The 22,049-nt window shown below is 38.5% G+C and overlaps 1 protein-coding gene across 1 annotated transcript in view; it reads right to left on the bottom strand.

Annotated features, from left to right (window-relative positions):
• Nucleotides 1-21,202, bottom strand: part of ammecr1 (AMMECR nuclear protein 1) — a 59,417-nt gene extending 38,215 nt beyond the window's left edge. The window contains exon 1 of the mRNA XM_066714814.1: nucleotides 20,618-21,202. Within this exon, the coding sequence (XP_066570911.1) occupies nucleotides 20,618-21,066 (449 nt within the window). The 5' untranslated portion in view covers nucleotides 21,067-21,202. The remainder of the gene's footprint in view (nucleotides 1-20,617) is intronic.
• Between the last annotated feature and the right edge of the window lie 847 nt (nucleotides 21,203-22,049).

Genomic DNA, 22,049 nt, shown 5'->3' with positions numbered 1-22,049 from the left:
ACGTGTCATTACATAGTCAAGGCTTTACAAGACTAATCCGGGGTTCAGCAACTGAAGACTACAACCTCAACCGTCATCGGTTATTTGGCATGACTTGAGATTTCAATTTATTGAAGTTATCATGAAGAACAGTAAATTGGTTCTGTCAGGATAAAGGCCATGTAAGACAGCAGTAACATTTTTCTAATGGGTTTTCCCAGCCATCAAGATTTGATTCAGGCAAGAAAGCTACAGCCTCCTAGAAAAAGACACGCATAAAACACTCACAATAGCTAACTTGATTTGTCTTTCAAAAGAAAAAAAATCTGATCGCTGACTTACGAGAATGACTCAGTGTTTGACTTCAATTCCTATCACAGAGCTGTGCATCTAATTTTTCTAGTTTTTTTGTTATATATACTTCAGGCATATTGTGGGTGGGAATGCTGAAGTACCACACTGTAATAAAACAAAGGCACACATCTGAAACTATTAACCTTGGGTGGGGGGAGGGGGAGGGGATGACAGAAAAAAAATATCTAGTGTTTTATTTAACCTAGATTTATCTACAACAGTTCTTCCAAAACCGTGCCGTGACAAACTGCAGGGAAGAAAATAAAATTCAGTCTGATCCCAGCAATGTTTCACAAAACGCAGAGCAAACGGGTAAAATAACAAATGCATTTTAAGTTTCTGTAATACAATTATAGTCTTGTTGCTATGATAAAAATAAAAAAATTGCTTAAATGAAATGATCCAAGTGCACTGAGAGCAGGACTAGTTTTTCCACTGAAGACCAGTTTTAAAGTGTAAAGTAGGTTGGATGGGTGGGTTTGGTGAGCTGCACTGAATTTGAAGATAAGCATAGGCACCTTAGGCTTCAAAAGGTTGGTAAACACAGCTAAAGGCCTACTTCAAATTAAAACAACTAAAACAGCCAGAACCCTAAATATAGCTTAATCCAACATTTGACGCTATACCCCATCAGTACTCCTGTCTTATCCCAGCAGAAACGTAACATTAACTGACATTTGTTTACTGAGTGCAATCTGTAAAGCTAGGCCAGACCCAGATTGAAACCCTGTATTGATCCTGATGCATCTAAATGGAAAACAAATCTTTAAACTAAACAATCTTACCGATTTACCTTTTTTTTTTTCTTAAACATCCAAATGTGCAGTTATTACAAGTTTAACTCTGTAAATATTCTGAATCTGTACTGTGAACAGCAGAATACAGTGGCAAACAGACATGACACTGGTTTCCAAGCCTGTCTTAATGTTTAAATAACTGTCAAAAACTAAAAGGTGTTCACACTCACTGAATTAATACAATTTATGTATAATTCAAATTAAAAGAAATCCCTTATTTCAAAAACCCCCACAGTATTCAAAAATATCCAAAAGTGTCCTTTAAACCCCGTAAACACTACTCTGGGAACTTTTACTTCACTACACCCTCTTGAGGTTTCTAAAACGAGATAAGAAATGACAGGACTATATAGCCTACTGCAAATGAAAGCTGGACCATAACAGTATAAAACAGTATCTTAAAAAATAGTGACAGTTATTCACTAACCTCTACTAAAAATGATTACATTTGTTCTTGGCACAATATCTAACAGACTCTCTGTGGGGGGGAATGTTACATTACGAGGGTGGAGTGAACAGCCATAGCAAATGTGTCCTTTATTCTCCCCCCCGCAATTCCCGTTATTGTAGATTTTTTTGTAATAAACAGTGTGATAAGTTTTAAGGTAGGAGGTAAAAAAAATTACATTATCTCCATACTTTAAAGACTTTAGAGCAGTAGAAGAACATTTAAAGCTAGCTATCATGATGGGTGAGCCAAAGAGAGAGAGAGACAAAAAGCTTAACTGTATTGCAATAACTCCAAGGACACTGCATACTATTTCAGCAGTACATTCCTGGAATTGATTAATTATACGAGGATTCCCACTCCACCCTCCCTTCACTGACACACAGTGAATGAGCAGGTACGCATCACAGACTTCAGCTATGTTAGTCTGGACCAGTGGCAAATTACATGCTCAGAGAATCAGAGAGGAGTACTTCATCTGAGAGGCTTATGAATTATGTAAACACCATTTTCTTTTTTAGAAAATAATGGAACGTGGCCAAAAAGGCTGCTTTAACAAGCACATCTGGACAGTCAAGGAATTGTGGTCTTGGAGAAGACTTACACTACATTTTGAGGAGCAGCATAACAGTCAACAAGATCTAGGGCGGTAATTATATGGTGTCTGAGGAGGACTTGCAACAGGCACTTAATCAAAAATGCAAAGGGTGCTGCATTTTTACCAAATGTAATGACTAAAATTCTCAGTGAGATCAAAGAAGGTGGTTCTTACGCAGGACTCTAAACTGGGCAGGCAGGAGGTTAAGACGTGTTTGAAGTTTGCTGCAAAATTAGAAATCTTCAGATGAGGGCTTTTAAAATTTAAACCCTTGCAATGTTTGTCATTGATGATGTATCCCTGTGCTTTACTATTATGACATTTGGCTTAGCTTATCTAGCTTAACATTCAGGAGTGCAGAAGAGCAATTTAGAACTAGGCGTGTCAGAGAACGAAGGGATCTGATCTCTGGGGCAGCCGCAACCCTGTAGGACTTGTATCAAAACATAACATTTATAGTAAGGTTTCAATTGAATTAACTGGGAGTGAGCAAGAGCATTAATTCAGTTAGTCTGCCAACACTTCCCATTCTTTAAAGTTGTAACAATCAAGTCACAGCTTTAAGAGCCTTCCACACAAAAAACTCATTCTTCAGGTGTAAAACAGTTAGCAGTTTAAGTTCATGTCTCCTGGACATTAGAAACAGAAGCGCAGGGTCTTGTAAACACCACGTGTAAGGTGAAAGAACAAGAAAATATATATAGTTACACTAGAAAGTCAGATTCCTGAATTTTGTAATTGACTACATTTTTTCTAGCACGAGTGCTGATTTAATAAGCTAAATTATATTGGAATGGAACCAATGGATAACCAAACCCTATAGGCCTATATTGGGGATTAGGACCCTTTCCATTTAAGTGTGTAATACTTCACCCATAGAAGGGCAGTTGGTATTTCACCAATAGACAGTTTGAAAGTGTAATGTTCCACCAGGGATTTGCATACTAAATAAGCCTGGTTTCATTTCACAGGCTATGAATGGTAAAAAGATACATAAATAAAAACAACCTCTTCCTTAGATGCTCTGGAGGTTTGACACTATACTTAAAAGGCCTCTGAGCAGATGGAGAAGAATGACATAAATGCTGGTATCAAATCAAATGATACGATCAAATGAGCTGCCAATAATTCTGTATACCTCAGCTTAGCCAGATTTCCACTGTTACAGAAATTACTGCTTAATATGTTAGAAAATGAAATTTGCATAATTTTATATATTTTTCATTTTGGGTCCTGGAATGTCCGCATGAAATTAATTATACACGACATTTCAGTACAAATGGCACCACAAAGAATATAAAATCAAAAATTACAAAGGGGGGGGCATTCTTCTGTTCCTTTGATTTCCACATGAAATCACATTTTATCCTAGGTCAGCAAAAATACTGTCATCTGTTCCGGTGATGTCAGACTGAATTCAGTAGGGGCCAACCTTGTCAGACTTGATGCCTTTATTTCCTTAAAATTAATCTCAGGAAAATGCCTGTCAGTCACAACACAATTCCTCTGCTGTCAGTGTGCCAGGAGAAGGCACACACAGACACGCAACATGTATTAATAAAAACATTAATTTACCCTTACAATAGTGCTGTATAAAAGCTTGAAACATTTAATGCAGATTTAAGTTATGTAAATTGAAATTGGGGTTTCATAAAAGCAATTTGCAAAGAAAAGCAGTTTTTTTTTTTTTTTTTTTGCAAGAAACAAATGGACTCCGGAGAATGACATGCATGCATAGCAACATGTGTCCCAAGACATTTAGATTGCTGCTTCTTATCTAGCCTAGTTGAGAGGAAACATTGGATATTTTGTGAAAACTGTGTGGAGTCTGTGCTGTCAGGCAGTAGTTCTCAGCTGGTTACGTTCTTGAACTGCAGTACAAAAGCACCCTGGAGGGATGGACAGACGGACGGACTGACTGACGAACGGACACACCTGAGCAACTCTTACGTCAGCAAATTTGAAAATGGTCAGGTTGAGTTATGTAATTGAATAGGCTAAATTAATTACTCTACTTCTAGGTATAAGGGTAATGCAATTTCTCCTTAACATACACATAGACGGTGCTTTTAAAAACTAAAAAAAACATCACCCTCTCAAGCTCAAGTAAAGTGACCCCCGCCCCCACACCAAAGACATAAGGGTTAAACGCTGTGGTTCCTTTTTTAAATTCACAGTATCTTTGCTGCCAGGAGAACTAGTGTAATTCGACCCCATCTGCTTTGACTCTTTGAGTCTGATTTTCACTCATATTTCCTGCAATCAGGAACTTTCTCCTGACCTTAAATCCAGGGGCATTGCACCAAAAGGATCAAAAGATTAAGTTGCATCACTATAGCTGCAGTACTACAAAATACCAAATGTTGGGCATGCGGGAAAGGAATAGGAACAAATTCCACATCCATTTTTTTTTTTTCACTTACAACATGCCCACAAAGGGGCTGTTCTTCCAAATGAGCAAAACAGCAAATATTTGACTTTCTTCATTGACAAATAGTTGATCATATTGAAATATATAGCTTATAGCTTTACATTTTTTGCAGTACCTTTCAATTCTTATGTGAAATATTTACAGCTCTTAGGCCCAGCTTTTCAATACTTCACAGACAGACAGGTTTTAGGATGTATTGTAATAGAGTCTCACTGTAACAATTTCCCCCTACATGACAAAAAAAAAAAACATAAGAATATAGAATATGTAACTTTCTAATATAGTCCAGATCAAACTCACTCAGAAAATTCAATAGATAAGCCTTGGTCTGAAAAAGGTTTGGTATAAAGTCAGTCAGCACTACAGAAGAGTCCGCAGAACTGAGCCGAGCTGCTCAGACTCCCAGCAGAAGAATCAAAATAATGACTATTTTGGCTGAGCTATCAGATAATCACAATGCCACTTACTGGAAGACTGTAACAAACATACACACACACACGTAATTGCATGCAGTCAAGACACCAAGGCTGTTTGCGAGTCGTGTGAGTTACAGATCTATTCTAAGATGGGTTAATTCAGGTAACACCTTAAAGAAGATGGCAGTGTTCAAAATAGCTCCAGAACCACATCCCAAGATGAACGACTCCATTAGTGATGTCATTTGTAATTATGGTGATGCATGTGCTTTTCCACATACCTCACTAACACTAAAAGCAGTTACGTGTGTATTTACGAAAACACAGGCTGTATAGTTAGATTTCATATTGGACAAAAGAAGATCCAATATATTAATGGATAAGAATTACAATTTATCCTTAGCAACACTAACATTGCTCACTGATTGATACTGTTGCCTGTCGGTGGGGGGGGAAACATGCGACTATGGCCCCGTATCATTGCCCATAAACACAGTGAAGCATAGCCTACAGATCTGAGCTTAAGGTGAACACAGATTCATAGCCACCTCAGAAATAATTAATTTTGGAACAGTTGACAGGACAATTCTCTGATAATTCACAATTGGATCCCAAGGCAGAACAGAAAATATACTGTCCGTGACAGACGTGATTTGCTTTGCAGCTTGCTCAGTGTGACCTTGCTTGATGTCAAAGATTGCTTCCATGAGGTCCTTGAGATTACATACAAAGCAGCTGGTTTGACTGCTATCTCCAACCCTGAGGTCATGCCAGTGAATTTCCATACCATGCCCTGCACCACAGCAAAGAAACCGGCATTCTTTAAATGTGGAAGGTTTAAAATGCAATTATTTGACTGAGAAAATGTATGGGGAAAAACTACAAAACAATCCTGAAAATCCAAGCAACTCAACAGCAAAAATCCAGAAACCCAAACTGAAGAGAACATGTGACTTTCTGACCCTGAACACAAGTCATCAGAGACGAGAACAAGCAATCTGAACACAAACATTTGTTTGTGTATGAACAATTCCTTCTGGTTGGAGTGGACAAAAATGGTCACTCGTGCTTGTACCAGTGTTATGAAACCACTAAGATTGCTAGGTCCTTTGGTATCCTGACTTGACAGAGACGATGCACATCCTTATTGCACCACACACACACAATCAATGTTAGGAAAATCAAGATCATCTCTTCCTGAACATGCGAGACTCGAAATACAGCACAATGAGAAAGTCCCATTTCAACACCAGAATATTAGGCATGTCTGTATTTACGTTACTGATGTCAACTGCCATACCTTTGACCTATGAAAAGAAAGACTGAACACAGAACACAGCTTTTGTCAGGTAAGTATTCACTTCAGTCCCTCAAAGAAGTGATTGCCCGGTGTAAGAATGAAATGTATTGTGAAAATGAATGTAAATACAGTTGTAGTGATTTTGTCAAGTTTATTATTGTTGTACATAAGGTCTTCTATAAACCACGTTTCAGTGACAGAGAATTTAAAGTTGTACATAAGAAATATATAAGAAAGTACTATATGCTTTAAAAAAAAATAAAAAATAAAAATAAAATAAAGTGTACTTTACTAGCCGGAACAGGACACCGCCGTTTTCTGTTGGTTTGTGTTTTGGCTGTTCAGTTCTCAAATCTCAAATCCTACAGCTAAAGGCAAGAGCCACTATAATTCCCATATGCCACTAACCACACTCAAGGTGACATAAGATAATCTGATTCCAGGTGAATTTAAAAACATGCAGCATTTGTTCATTTATATAGGGATTTCATGTATTTGAATACACTCCTGCACTTTCCCTTTGTTTTAGTGAACTCCATATCCTATTAGTTACTAAAAGGCAGACTTACTAAAATGAAAGGAACACATTTTTCAGTGCACCACAATATATTACACTGTATATTAGATAAATACATCACTTACAAGGCCTGATGGAATGTTTTCATGAGGAAAAATAATGAAAGAGCAATTCAAAAATAAAGGCACTGGAATGTTGTATGCTTTTAAAGACTGTCTTGTTGTCAAAGGCCTCCAACACCGATGGAGTGTATTCGGAAATCAGGAAAGCCTCCGAGGGTAAACCTATTGCTCCTCTCCTTCAATGTTCAATGTAGTATTCTATAAATAGCCTGCTAATTCAAGAAATCCCCATGTGTGTAAGCTGAGACACAGCCACCATGTGACTAGATATCAGCCAATGACCTCACTCGTCTTCTGTCAGTTCTTATTAAGAGGGAAAAGGCCGTTCTTGCAGCCACAACACAAATCCATTGTTAGGAAAGGCAGGGCTTTGTGTCTTTCTAGAGATCAGACTTTTTTTTTTCTCCCCTCTACAAGGATGAGATCATCAGTTTTCTTTAACAACCAGGTTGATATTAGTCACAATTTCAATCCCAAAGAAATGAAGTAACAGAATTTTAATTAGGTCTCAATACCTGCGTCTCAAAACAATACTTCAATAGGTCTAACGAATTAATTAATTCACAGTAGCTGCCATTCAGATAGGAAATTAAAAGAAAATAAATTAATGCATTAAATAAATTCCTTAAATTCCAGAAGCCTGAAAGAAATTGCATAATGAGTCACCAGTACAAACTCAAACTCTTGCATACGCCTGCCTTACCAATGAAAAATGTGCCAGTCTAAATGCAGGTAACTCGTTTTATTGAAAAATAAAGCAGAGGGGGAGATGAAACTTGGCAGGGATCATTGACGTCATTGCATTGTGTTCATCATGGCATTCGGCTATGGTTAAATAGTTTTTTATCTGAAAGGTTGCATCCTGTGCATCAGAAAAGCAACAATAGGAGCTCTGATAAGAAAAGAAAAAACAATTATGTGATGAGAGGTTAGATAAGGAGGGGGGAAGGGAATCCCCACTTAATCTGGATGGAACGCTTTTGGCCAATCACCCTCACTAATAGGACTGCACTGAAGAAAGAAAATCTGCTCAATCGCCAGGAGATTGCAGATAAGCCCATGCCCCCCCACCCCACGACAGCTGATATTTCTGGTGTCCCCTGTGCTGCAGAGACCAACCAATGGAATATCCCGGTCTCTGAGGCTCTCCGACACCGGACCTCCGCAGAGCCGTGTTTCAAATTCTTTTTTGACTCGGATTTCAAGGGGAAATGTGTCCAGCTTGTCCAGTCATTCTACAACCCCTTATCACATTCCATAGAATTACAAAACAAGTGTTCGACAGGAAGTGCCATGTTCCATAAAATATATACAGTGAGGCAAGTGGAAAAAGGACACTCCCCGCTTTAGATCAACCTGCTACAGGCTGAGCGTGGCATGAGTTTACTAATATTTTCCCTTTGGAGTTTGTTTGCTGGGGGACATTCCGGTAACACGAAGCAGCAGATGCTTGTAGACCAAACATACCCTGGATATGTAAACCTTGTAACAGAATGTTGAGCACAATAAAACAAAATTAAAAAATAATTAAAGACCACTTTTCTAAACTAAAGAAAACTAAAATCTGTTTTCTAGACTTGGCAACTATGAAAAGCTTTCAAAGATTTGCTAATACCTTTTCATTGCCCTTTACTATGTTATGAACAGCCAGTATTTCTTAAAAGTGAATTACTATAAGTGCAGTACAAACTAGCTGCTTAGTCTAGGATGTGAAAACTACTAGTACAATACAAATACATCAAAAGACACAAAATGGAAAAACTGCTAGTGTGAAGGCTATAACCAGTAAGAGGAATACATAGCATCCCTATACAAATATACATTCACATTTATGTATTGATATATTTTGAGGAAAATGCAAAGTTCTATCAACATACAGTCATTTCCTGAAGGAAAAATGACACTACCGTACTGCAAAGCTTGGTTGGTTGGTCAAAAACTGATGAACAAACTCTGTAAAGGAGAGAAAGTACAAGAGGGAAGATTTCAGTTGGTCTCTGACTTATTTCTAAACATGTTGATTAAAACTATTATTTGACAGCGGAGGGGGGTTTTTAAACAAAAAACAAAAAACACAAGATTAAACAAGATGGCCTTTGAAGCATGGCACACAATTTCATAGGTTTAGAAGATAAGGGCTAAGAATAATTGTGTTAATTTGTATCCCTCGGTGAAGATTCAGGAGTCTGATTAATAAAACAAACGAAACATGAGCGAATTCAACCTCATTTTATACAAGAACCCCGATTTGATTGTTTTCATTATTTCAAAAGGACCAGATCCCAGCCAGGCAGGAAACACCCTGCATAAGATCGTTTGGTAGGTCTGCATACATGGGAGTTATATAGTAACTTTTCTATAGGACTCACAATGAGGCATGGCTTCAGTAAATCCTTTGTGTTTATATATCTATATTTTTTTTTTTCTCTAGTTTGGTTTGAGAAGTATGCTGTATAAACTACTTTCATGAGGGACATTCCCTGCAAGCCTCCTGTGACTTGTTGGTGAAACTGTGCTCTAAAAGCTTGTCCTAAATTCAAACTGAATCGCTGCACACTCCCCCACCCCCCCCAGCCTGCTCCTCTATTTTAAGATGGATTTCCCAACACTGGAATCCTTATTCATGAGCCGTCCCTTGCATACTCTGACGCACGCAGAGGAACCTTTTTTTTTTTTTTTTGCGTTGTTCTTAGCGTCACGTACTATAATCCAGCCAGTGTCCTTTTAGAAACCAGACAAAACAATCCACCAAGTGTTTATGGTTGTTTGTTGTAATCCAACGGTTGGAAGCTTGAAACTCAAATCCTCATCAGGCCCCATGTGGAAAGTCAAATTTAGAAACTGACTGAAGAGCGGAGAGAGCTTCTGCACCTTGGAAGCCAATTACACAGAGTGAACGGCTATGAGATTAGCTTGGGAACCCATTTTACACACATGTTCTTGGGGAAGTAGCCTAATTATACCTACATATGGATACACTGTGCCAAGCAAAAATACCCAATTTTAATTACAACATTTTATGCATATAGGCAAGAATTAAATAAGCAAAACAGTTTTTAAAGGAAAAAGAAAAAACGAAATACTTGTAGTACCGAATTAAATTGCAATCACCTTCAGTCATGACAGAAAATGTCAGTTAATAAGAGGTTTTGAATAAGACATTGCCAGGTAGTACATCCATTCTCTATTAGTACAAGCTTAAAAGTTTTATTAATACAATAAGTGCAGCTGAAAAACAATTGTAATGCAACAAATAAGGCTTATACTATAGGCATACTATATTAATGTAGAGTAAGGCCTAGACACAAAGCTTGCAAGCTTATACATGCATACTTTATTAAAGTACAATTCAAAAACGATGCACACTTAATACAAGTTCAGCTTAATAAATGCATAATGTATTAATACAGGTAAGGCTCAGAATATTATGCATGTTTAATACAATTACATCTTAAACTAGGCTCATTTGACTAACACATGCAAAGATTTAGAATGCTATGCTTAATTCATTGATACAATGAGGCATGTTTTATTAAAATAACACAGCACATCAACATATAAACCAGTGTCCGTAATACCCAACAGAAATGTTTCTCAGTAACACAAAGTACATAGTGCTTAAGGCATTTGAGAAACAAAATCAAGGTGTAATACTTAGACTTAGCATTGAATATAAAACCTACAAATATACATGAATATTCAGGCCATTTCCCTCCCTTTGTTACCTTTAACATTGGAATCAAGCTTGCCTATAGTCTCTGCAAAACAGGTTTTTAGTTTTCATAATCAGAGAAGATTAACAATTTTATGCACAACAGATTGAGGATTAAGAGGAAATTGCTTCAAAGCACAGATTTTGATAAGCGAGTCACTGTTCTCCCTGCTAAACTGTATGTCATTTCCCAACATCCGACTAAAACAAAGCATATAATTTACTTGGTCCTTGGAACTGTACTTTAAATGGTTTTCTAAAACCCCCTAAACCAGCCACTTGCAGAAGTCATTTAAAAAGATAACACTAGAACTTTGGTTATTATTTTCTGGTGAAATATGAATAGGGTTTTTTCTATAAAAGGGGTCAATTTGAGATTTTGTTAACCACATTCCAAGCTCAGACAAAGAAAGGAATTATAGCTGTGCTCTGTTGTGACTGGCTTGCAATAATTTCCTAAAAGGGACAAAATCCAACCAAAATATTGCCTTGAATAGACTTTCTTCTTGTTGCAGCCCCACTTTTGTTTGTTTTTCTTATCAGCAGTAAGAGAATGGGACAATTATTAGTGGCTCAGTCATGCCAAATCACCTCTGCTACAATTATGGAATGAGTAATAACACTTGGCTGTTGGTTTTAGGACCCCATCACAGGGCATCATGTAGCCCTACTAGAAGTAATCTGTTAACTTGCAAGTAATCTGTTGTTCTTATTACAATTGCTAGATGGCTATTCTATTTCACTCCCCACCAAAATAAACTGAGCCACAGGATATCCTACACAGTAACAAATACAGCAGAATGTCCATCCATTAATAAATAGAAGTTCATAATTCAAGACTTAGGCCAACATAAGTGTGACCTTTTTTGGTTAATATTCTGTATTATGTGCAGTGTGGAAATATGTAGACTTGCATCATTAGGAGATTTTTTCAATACTCTTTTAGTTTTGGTAGCATACACTTCTTTGGGCCTTATTTTAATAGTAATTAGTCTATGCTTTCTTCAAAAAAAGTTAACCCAATAGACCCCAAAAGGCTTACAAGCATTAATCTACCAAACTACTTTTAAAAACAGTACCATAAAAAGAGCATAATTATATTGCCTTGTGCTCATATCACTCTAATGCAAATACAGAACAGATTAATTTATCAAGTGGATCGGGAAATGAAATGTTCATATTTTAACTTTTGAAAATATGCATATTTGAAATTACACAAAATTGGACCGATTGCCCAAGGCTGGTGTACCGAGGATGTTGCTAAAATAGCCACCCCTGCTCAAAACATTGATATTTAAAATGTGTTAATATACATAGCTATGAAGAAAACCAGATCTCCACATTTACTCTTACAAAAAATTCTGTGGATCTACAGCTAAAGTTTTAGTTTGCAAAATCTACAGAGCTAGGTGCCACATGAATAATTATCATTACTTATAATTAGTACATTATTATTGATCTTTGAATATATTTCTGAAGGCTAAAACTCCTTTTAATGCAAATATTCCCAGGATTTCTTTTAGACTAGGGTCTATGCGGGTTAATCTACAACTCATGTCACCAGTACTGATGATTCATAGTCTTCATTATGAAGATAGCAATTGGGATGACAAAGTAAAGGCTAGCTAAAGAAACATCTCCGGTAAATCACGCGACTCAAAAACTGTCTGCGCGAGAAGAGATTTTTTTTCACTTCTGACACACAAGCGATCGTCCTGAAATAGACCTTTCGAAAAATACAATTACAGACGGCATCATGATGTATTGTGGGTTTTATCATCAAGAGCCACTGAAGACAATCTCTCGTTCTGTTGCAGGTTGCTCTCCAGATGAATGACCCCTCAATGCGCAATACATCAGGATCTTCCTCAGCTATGATGTGCGAAAGGTTGCACATGTTCTGGGTAACTGCTGCTGCAGCAAAACAAAAGTACAAGGTTCAGCAAAAAAATCTGGAAAACACTGTAAATGAGCCGAAGCTAATAATGTTACTGTACATTATATATATATATATACATACATATATATACACATATACATATATATATATATATATATATACATATACATATATATATATATATATATATATATATATATATATATATATATATATATATATATATATATATACATATATATATATACGTATACATATATATATATATATATATATATATATATATACATATATATATATACGTATACATATATATATATATATATATATACGTATACATATATATATATATATATATATATATATATATACGTATACATATATATATATATATATATATATATATATACATATATACATATATATATATATATATATATATATATATACACACATATATATATATATATACGTACATATACACATATATATATATATATATATATATACGTACATATACATATACATATATACGTACATATACATATACATATATACATATATATACGTACATATACATATACATATATACATATATATATATACACACACACACATATATACACATATATATTTATGCACTCCTGATACGGTAGATTCCACACAGCTAACTCATAACTCACAGAAGCAAAACTATGTCCAACTAAATAGAAAGGTTTGGATGTGTATGCAGCCTGAGCTGTCTGGCCTGCTACTGAAGTGCTGCAGACTATCAGGTTTGCTAAGACTCTTGAGCTAGCAGTGTCAGACCCTGTCCATTTAACATTTGTAAGTCTAAGTTTGAAGACAGGAAGAGGATGGGAGATACATTGAGGAAAATGACAGGAGAAGGATGACACAAAATTCCAGTTATGGGTGGGGAACAATAGGGAGTGGGAGCATGTGTATTCAAAGCCTGATGAAGCAGAGACACAGGCTAGTGGAGACATGGCGAGTGGCTGTGAATGGAGGACAATGGTTTGGGGTGGTGATATCATTGCTGCTTGTGGTAGATTTAACCTAGCCTGGGTTCTTTTCCAGGCTTGTTTGCTGACACAGCAACCCACCTAAGCAAAAGTCAAAGGCTTTGCAGTTCAACTGCTCAATGTAAAGGCAGCCTCATGTAACTTACTGAGTTCAACTGAATTGAAATCTCAAGCTGGAACAAACTGAACACACATTATCTTAGTACAAGCCAACATGGTTGCAACAGCAACACTGGACAATTTGTACAGCTGTGTGGAATGCTCCCAGCCATTGGAGATCAAATAAAGTCAGCCACACTTAAAACTGAATCTTCCAAGTTTGGAAAGCTTGACTTGAAACCAAAAAAAATTCAAAGTTCAACTAAAATTTCCATAAACACTTACACTGTGGTGCAAAGTGTCCTGAATAGTTTACAGACAAAATACAAATCCACCTGAGATCAAGAATAAAAATTGTACATCAGATTGCAATTATAATCTTCTGGTGGTTTTAAATTCATAACCCCATCATGCTAACTCCATTTAATTACGATCATAATCAGGCCTAGGCCTGCAAGATGGTACTCTATGTTGAATGTGATGCAGATAGAAAGGACAGCATCGCAGTCAGAAATGTGGTGCAAACCTACAGATAACACAGGCCTTCATTAGCAAAGTCAGAACATCTTACAACATATATCTACATGGCATCAGCATTTCAGAGGTTTGTTCTTTTAAGTAAATACAAACATGCCCAAAGGATATCAAACCATACAATACATTTTTTTGCAACTTGAAAAAAAAAAAAAAACAGCTCCATGTACAAAGAATCGTCAACTGAAATAATTAATTCTCAGTAATTAAACATTTGGGAGGAATATAGGCTGATGTGAGCAGTTCTAGTTGCTTTGGTTCCACTGAGCCGTTGCTCGTTCTGTAAGGGCACAGGGAGACACTTTGCATTCTCCTCACCAGAGAAAGCAGTGGAATCATTCTTATATTAAAACCAGACTAAGAACTCTGACGTTATGCACTCCAGGGCCTGTTGGGGATATAATGTCATCCTTTACATTAAGCCAAGCCATGATTTAACAAGGGCTGGAGCTAAATGAGTGTTGCTGAAAACACAAATTGCACATGTAAGAACAAAAATAAGCTTGCAAGTTTCGTCTTACATGAAATAAACTATTTTCACTTGGCGATTACTCTTAATCATGCTTTTCATGAAGATGAACCAGTTGAAACAATCAAGATTTAGAGAGTGCTACTACATGCAGAAAATCAATCAATAGATCAGCCATAACCCATATACAGGGCCTTGTAGAGTTGCCAACCAACCTAAGGAGCAGGTCTATGGCCTGTGGGAAGAAACCAGAGTAACCAAAGAAAACAAAGGAATTAATGTGGGTCTCGGTAGCTGTGAGGGAGGAGTGCCAACCATTGTGCCACCATGTTGCCCATATATATTATAAGCAATATTACCACTGTGCTAAGCATTTTATGTACCCAGACCTTGAAAGCCAAAACAAGATCATATATTAAACTCTTTATAAACTTTACACTATCTGGGAACATACATTTATATCTGTCCCATCAAACCAAGTTAATTAAATGTCTTAAATTTCACATGCAAACATTTCTATATTACATTACATTTGTAATGTTACATAAAAACATGCTCTGACACAGAGATATACTTTCTCTGAGGTTGGTTAAAATAATACAAATTTAAAATGAGCAAAGCTGAAATTAACAACTTTCATGGCTATAATTCCCCACTTCTACTACAATTCCCGGTTGGTTTTGTGCCACACAAATACAGGCAGTGTTAGGCTTTTAAAAATCTTTTCAAAGAACAGTGCAAAAAGAGTTCAGTTTTAATAACACTACTAAACTCTAACATTTGGAAATCAGATCAAATATGACTGAAGTACAACAAGTGTATGAAAGACATCAGTATGAAACTAAATGAAGCCATGGGGGAGGGAAACAGTCAATGCATGCAGATACCAGCTTCTAGCAGCCCCCTTTCTGTGTGACTGAAAACCCACCCCCCTTCCTTAATTGTAAACGTATAAAAACCTTAAATCTTGTCAAAACCTCCTGCCGTGTTTAAACAAATCCAATTCAAAAAGCTTCAGGGCAGTGATAAAACACGCAAAAAAAATCAGTCATTTTAAGGCAATGTACAAGAAAAAAGGGAATACATTTAGAGAAAGCAATCAAAGTGATGAATGCAGATGAATTCCCCCACCCCACCCCCACTGTCATCCTTCTCCTAACAGAAGCAATATCAACAACTAGCAATTCGGGAGCTGAAAGTACCTCTTCATTCATTTGTGTAATTTTTATTATTAGTTTTTAAGCACATCATTAAATACATTTCAATTACTGCCCTTCACATAAGGAGAAAAAATGCCAACTGATGACCATAAATGACAGTAATTACAAATGCATACAGCCTGACCACTAAAATTCTATGTTGTTAGGGCTGAAGACTATATTGTTGTGGTCTGCAGCAATGTCTAGCTCCACACACAAAATTATAATTGGAATAAATATATACAAGTGCAAAAAGTCTAGGATATTAAACACACGGGGCACAAAAAGTGTCTGGGCATTTCGATGCATATTTTTTTTTCCTGATGCAGTCACAATATAAATTTAAAGTAGGATCATTAACTTTTCTCTGTTTCTCTGTGATTATGGAGCCATAGCATTACAAAGGTACCTTTTAAAACCTGTAGAAGAACCAGTTCTCTTATGTACCACACTTACCATTTTGTTCTGCAAAAAATACCAACGGGAGATCAAATTTGCTTTAGTATTTGACCTCAAAGCTGACCTTTGTCACTGGCTGTAGCTGCCTGGAAGTGTTAAACCTAAATAGACAAAACATTTTTCAGTCCTGTAAACAAAAATGACATTTCAGGAACTCTTCATCATAAGTCATACAGTGAGGGAAAAAAGTATTTGATCCCCTGCTGATTTTGTACGTTTGCCCACTGACAAAGAAATGATCAGTCTATAATTTTAATGGTAGGTGTATTTTAACAGTGAGAGACAGAATAACAACAAAACAATCCAGAAAAACACATTTCAAAAAAGTTATAAATTGATTTGCATGTTAATGAGGGAAATAAGTATTTGACCCCTTAGTACTTGTTGGCAAAACCCTTGTTGGCAATCACAGAGGTCAGACGTTTCTTGTAGTTGGCCACCAGGTTTGCACACATCTCAGGAGGGATTTTGTCCCACTCCTCTTTGCAGATCCTCTCCAAGTCATTAAGGTTTCGAGGCTGATGTTTGGCAACTCGAACCTTCAGCTCCCTCCACAGATTTTCTATGGGATTAAGGTCTGGAGACTGGCTAGGCCACTCCAGGACCTTAATGTGCTTCTTCTTGAGCCACTTGGCTGTGTGTTTTGGGTTATTTTCATGCTGGAATAACCCATCCACGACCCATTTTCAATGCCCTGGCTGAGGGAAGGAGGTTCTCACCCAAGATTTGACGGTACATGGCCCCGTCCATCGTCCCTTTGATGCGGTGCAGTTGTCCTGTCCCCTTAGCAGAAAAACACCCCCAAAGCATAATGTTTCCACCTCCGTGTTTGACGGTGGGGATGGTGTTCTTGGGGTCATTCCTCCTCCTCCAAACACGGCGAGTTGAGTTGATGCCAAAGAGCTCGATTTTGGTCTCATCTGACCACAACACTTTCACCCAGTTCTCCTCTGAATCATTCAGATGTTCACTGGCAAACTTCAGACGGGCCTGTACATGTGCTTTCTTGAGCAGGGGGACCTTGCAGGCGCTGCAGGATTTCAGTCCTTCACGGCGTAGTGTGTTACCAATTGTTTTCTTGGTGACTATGGTCCCAGCTGCCTTGAGATCATTAACAAGATCCTCCCGTGTAGTTCTGGGCTGATTCCTCACCGTTCTCATGATCATTGAAACTCCACGAGGTGAGATCTTGCATGGAGCCCCAGACCGAGGGAGACTGACAGTTATTTTGTGTTTCTTCCATTTCTTCCTTTAAGAGAGTGCTCCTAATCTCAGCTCGTTACCTGTATTAAAGACACCTGGGAGCCAGAAATCTTGCTGATTGATAGGGGATCAAATACTTATTTCCCTCATTAACATGCAAATCAATTTATAACTTTTTTGATATGCGTTTTTCTGGATTTTTTTGTCGTTATTCTGTCTCTCACTGTTAAAATACACCTACCATTAAAACTATAGACTGATAATTTCTTTGTCAGTGGGCAAACGTACAAAATCAGCAGGGGATCAAATACTTTTTTCCCTCACTGTATAGGATAACTGCTAATTTTACACCAAGTCAAGATTTTCAACCCTATTAAATTATAGAATATGTTCTTGCACCACTGAGTTTAGAATGCAATTCCATGTGGATACTTTATAATTTCTGTTTCTAAATAAACTTAAAAATCAATACACTTTTTTAGGGTATCACTAAGTAAACAATGGAGATAGGTGAAATGTTTGCCTTTTAGACCTAATACATGACAGATTTCAACATTGTGGATTTGGCATCTTCATTATATTTGATTGCACACTCTTGGAAGCTGGCCATCTAAACACTGATCTTATCAAGGATGTCACTATAACCATGTCTTAAATAAGTGTACAGGACAGCTTAAAATGAACTACCTTTTGCCACTGAACCCTTGCTGTAAAGTGACAGAGGTGGCCTATTACCCATTGTTTTCAGCACCTTTATGACTTATGTAGGACCAGAAAGGGCATAGGGGACTGACCAATCACCTAGGGGCAAGGGGTGTAGTTATGCAAGTTGATTATTTTGTCTTTAATACAAATTAATAGTAACTGTACAAACTCTTCTCTTTAAATTAGCCTTGAACTGTGAATGCTGCTCACTCATCACTTTTATAAACACTATTGACACCATGTATTTTGCAAATAGTCAAATGAAAGGTCATCATGCATGCTTATTTTCTGCAAGCACACATTAAAAGGGACAATATTTACAAAAGAGATTTCAATTTGTGTTTTCAATGGAATTAAAAGTCAGCATTTAGTGTAAACACAAGAATTGTAGCTCTTCCGGGAATCGAATGAATTTTAACAGACTTTTCCATTTGTAGAAGGTTGTGACCAGTTTATAAATGTAGTGCATTTGTTTATTTATAGCATGCACTATTCATATTTCTATATTTTAAATAAGTATTTTTTTAAAGTTAACAAGTTTACAGAAAAAAAGTGTTTAATTCACTTATCCAAAACAATAATGTAAATGATTTTAATACTCTGTATGTAATCTCTGGAGATTTGATGCAGCAATTTAATTAACGTTTGCATGTAGCTTTAAACATAAAAAGAACCACAAGGCAGTAGCTTTCATATAAAATTAATATGACTTGAAGGTTAAGGTTCTGTCTGTGCAAGTTATCATTTAGGCTATACATTACATGTGTGTATTGTGTGTAGGGGTAACCACAGATAAATAAACTAAAAGGTTCATGTAACACCCAATGATAATTAACGACTTCCTCGAAGTCGTCAAACTGCTTAGAGATAAATGGTTTCTTTAAAGGGAGCAAAGGAGAAACTTAAAATAAATCGGAGAAAATATAGCTCATACCTTATTTTCCTATCACATGTCTAAAGTAATATATGTAAAAAATAAGGACAGTTAACAGTCATTGTAAACAGATACGAACAAAGAACCAGCTTTGACTTCCTTCCTATAGACAGGCGAGAGGTTTATGGAGTGATCTTATAGCACAGATCTAGATCATACAGAGGCTTTATCGTTCCTAACAAAGGAAGTGTGTTAAATCAATGAAGTCAACGTTCTGCTTTAACCCACCACAATTGATTTGTTATTCATAAAATGTAATATGCAATAGTCTATATGCACAGAAATATGCCACACATACAAATAAAGAATACACTTGACTTCGAACAAAAATGGCCTATGACTGACTATAGTATGAGTATCAGCCATGTTTAATTTTGTTCCCACACAAAGCACAGCACACAAAATTCAGATTGTTGAAGAATATTTAAATGTGTACAATGAACTGAGGAATTATTTGATGGGTGCTTCCTTTCGCCATAACACGGTGACTTATAAAATCAATTTTGTTCCGTCTACCTGCTCCAGTTTTACCAATTTCAGAAGTAACATACATTGATCAAGTCACATTTTAAATCAGTCAGTCAGTCAAAAAATTCGTATTAAGGCGAGGGGGTGTAAACAAAACGTTTCGAAGTGGTTTCCCCCAATAAGAACGTTAGGACTTTTCCAATTAGAACGTTCGGAGTTCTCCAATTAGAGCTTTAGTGACATTATACCGAGCATCGTCCAGCACTGTATGCAAGCCGTCTTGAACATGATCCTAAACAAAGACTTGCCGCTAAGTTGATTGCTATGTACACATCTGCAGGGGAGAAAGAGTCCAACATTTCTATGTCGGGCAGAAAAAACAAATTCAATAAGTTGCGACTCGGCAATAAACCTTTTCAACACAAAGTATAGGAATAAAAAAGCGAAGCAAAGAGAGACCTCGCCAAGGTCTCCGATAGAAATATGAATTCCCATCTCGTTGGCAAAATAGGTTTTAGTTGAGCTGGGGGAGGGGAGAGTGAAACAATACAGAAATAACTTGAATTACACCGGAGCAGTCTCACTCCACTTTAAAGTCAGCTCTCCAAAAGCAGTCCGTTTATTCTTCATTTCTGCTACTCAAAAGTAGTCGTTACCTGCCCTAAAAAAATAAATACATCTGTATTTAAACTAAAATGCGCTCCAGTATTGCCTAGTATTTGTAAACCCTGCACACACTTCTTTTTTGGCTGACTCTAGCTAAACAAAAACTTTGGGAATTGACTTTGCAAGAATGCAACCTGCCAGCTAAGTGTGGCACCGAGGCGGTGGTGGACGGACACGCATGAACCCGGGGTGATCTCGGTCTGTTATCATGCACACACACCGACAACTCATTGAAAAACAGGTCAAGACACATGAAACATGCTGGCATCGTGCTGTACTCACTAAGGGTCGTTTGTAAACCTTGGCGTCCGGGGAGGCTGGTATCCGTACAGATGGCAATAAAGCACGTCGAAACAGAAGCAACACATCTCCGCCGAAACCACCATCTTCCTGCCCCCGCTGCCAGAGCCAGGTCCGGGGCTCAGGTTCGGGGAGAGCCCGCTGGTGTTGTAGCCCCCTGGGGTCGGGGACAGCGCGCTGCTGTTGCCGCTGCTGCTACCGCTGCCCCCGGGACCCCCCAGGCCGTTCACCCGATTCACGCTCCCCGCCGCCACAGCCGAGGAGGAGCCGATCCCCAAGTCCGAGCCGCAGTGTCCCGTCCCGGCTCCCCCGCTCCCCGCCCCGCCGGGACCCCCCGACCCGGGGGACCCCGACAGCTTCTGCTTCTTCACCCCGCAGCACCCGGCCGCCATCTTGGAACAATCTGCGCCGACACACCGCTTCCGACCCATCGCCGTCACCGCGGGAGGGGCGGGGGGGAACGCCGACCAGACGTAGAAATCCCACTGCGTCAGCACGTACGCCGGACAATGCTCCACCTTCTCTCTTTTGCCAAATTTAATACCCAGCGTAGCTTACGGTACTACTCCAAGTAATGGGGGGCGGGGAACAGGGGGGAAGACTGCAATGTCACCCGCTCCCTTCCTTTCAAAAATAAAAAAGACGAATAATCCTTACGCAGTTTTCCTAAGAGAATCCCCTGCCACGGATCGTTTGCAAAGCACGCCGATCATGCACGCTGCAGGCCGCGGCGGTTGCACTGCACAGACACTAAGCGATGCCCGCTTGAGTTACGGTAGGAAAGCCCGAGGCAGGCCGAGTCAGAGCGCAGGGTCCTCGCCGCGCAAGCTGCCCGCACGGCGCTGTGGCAGTGCGGAGACTGCAGCGTCAGCACACGGAGAGAGGGAGGCGGCGGTCTGGCGTGGGAGTGGGCAGCCCGGGCGCGCAGGACCCGCACGTCTCGGCATGAATCACAGGCGAGGCTCCCCGCCGCAGCCGGTCCCTCCTCCTCCGTTAGTCCTCCAAGACCCACTCGATCCTGCGACGTCCAGGCGATGCGGTTTCTGTTCACAGCATCTGCAACCTGCTGGTCATCGTTTTGTTGCTCTGCCCCCCCACGCAGCTGATGTCCACCTGCTTCTCCTACACAGCGCGGCTCCGCACCGGGCTAGCGCTTTGTGTTCACACGGCACGGCGCACAAAGCGGCAGAGCTGGAAGTTTATAGTAGTAGTAGCCCTGTGGTAAGGATGTCATCAGTTTATTATTTGGAGTCATTTTTGCACATCATCCTAGTCCGCAAAAGGCAGCGATCGAGCTTCCCCCCCTCTTCTATCTCCTGATCCGGTCGGTAGGTCTCGGTGCTGCAGTAGAAATATCTATCGATCATCCACAATCACTGGCACCTTTTCTCCCCCCCCACTTCTTCCACGCACG

The sequence above is a fragment of the Amia ocellicauda genome, chromosome 10 (genome assembly GCF_036373705.1).
Source record: "Amia ocellicauda isolate fAmiCal2 chromosome 10, fAmiCal2.hap1, whole genome shotgun sequence".
Lineage (NCBI taxonomy): Eukaryota > Metazoa > Chordata > Actinopteri > Amiiformes > Amiidae > Amia > Amia ocellicauda.
Note: the sequence above shows the minus strand (reverse complement) of the source record. Positions and strands in the feature narration are given on the sequence as shown.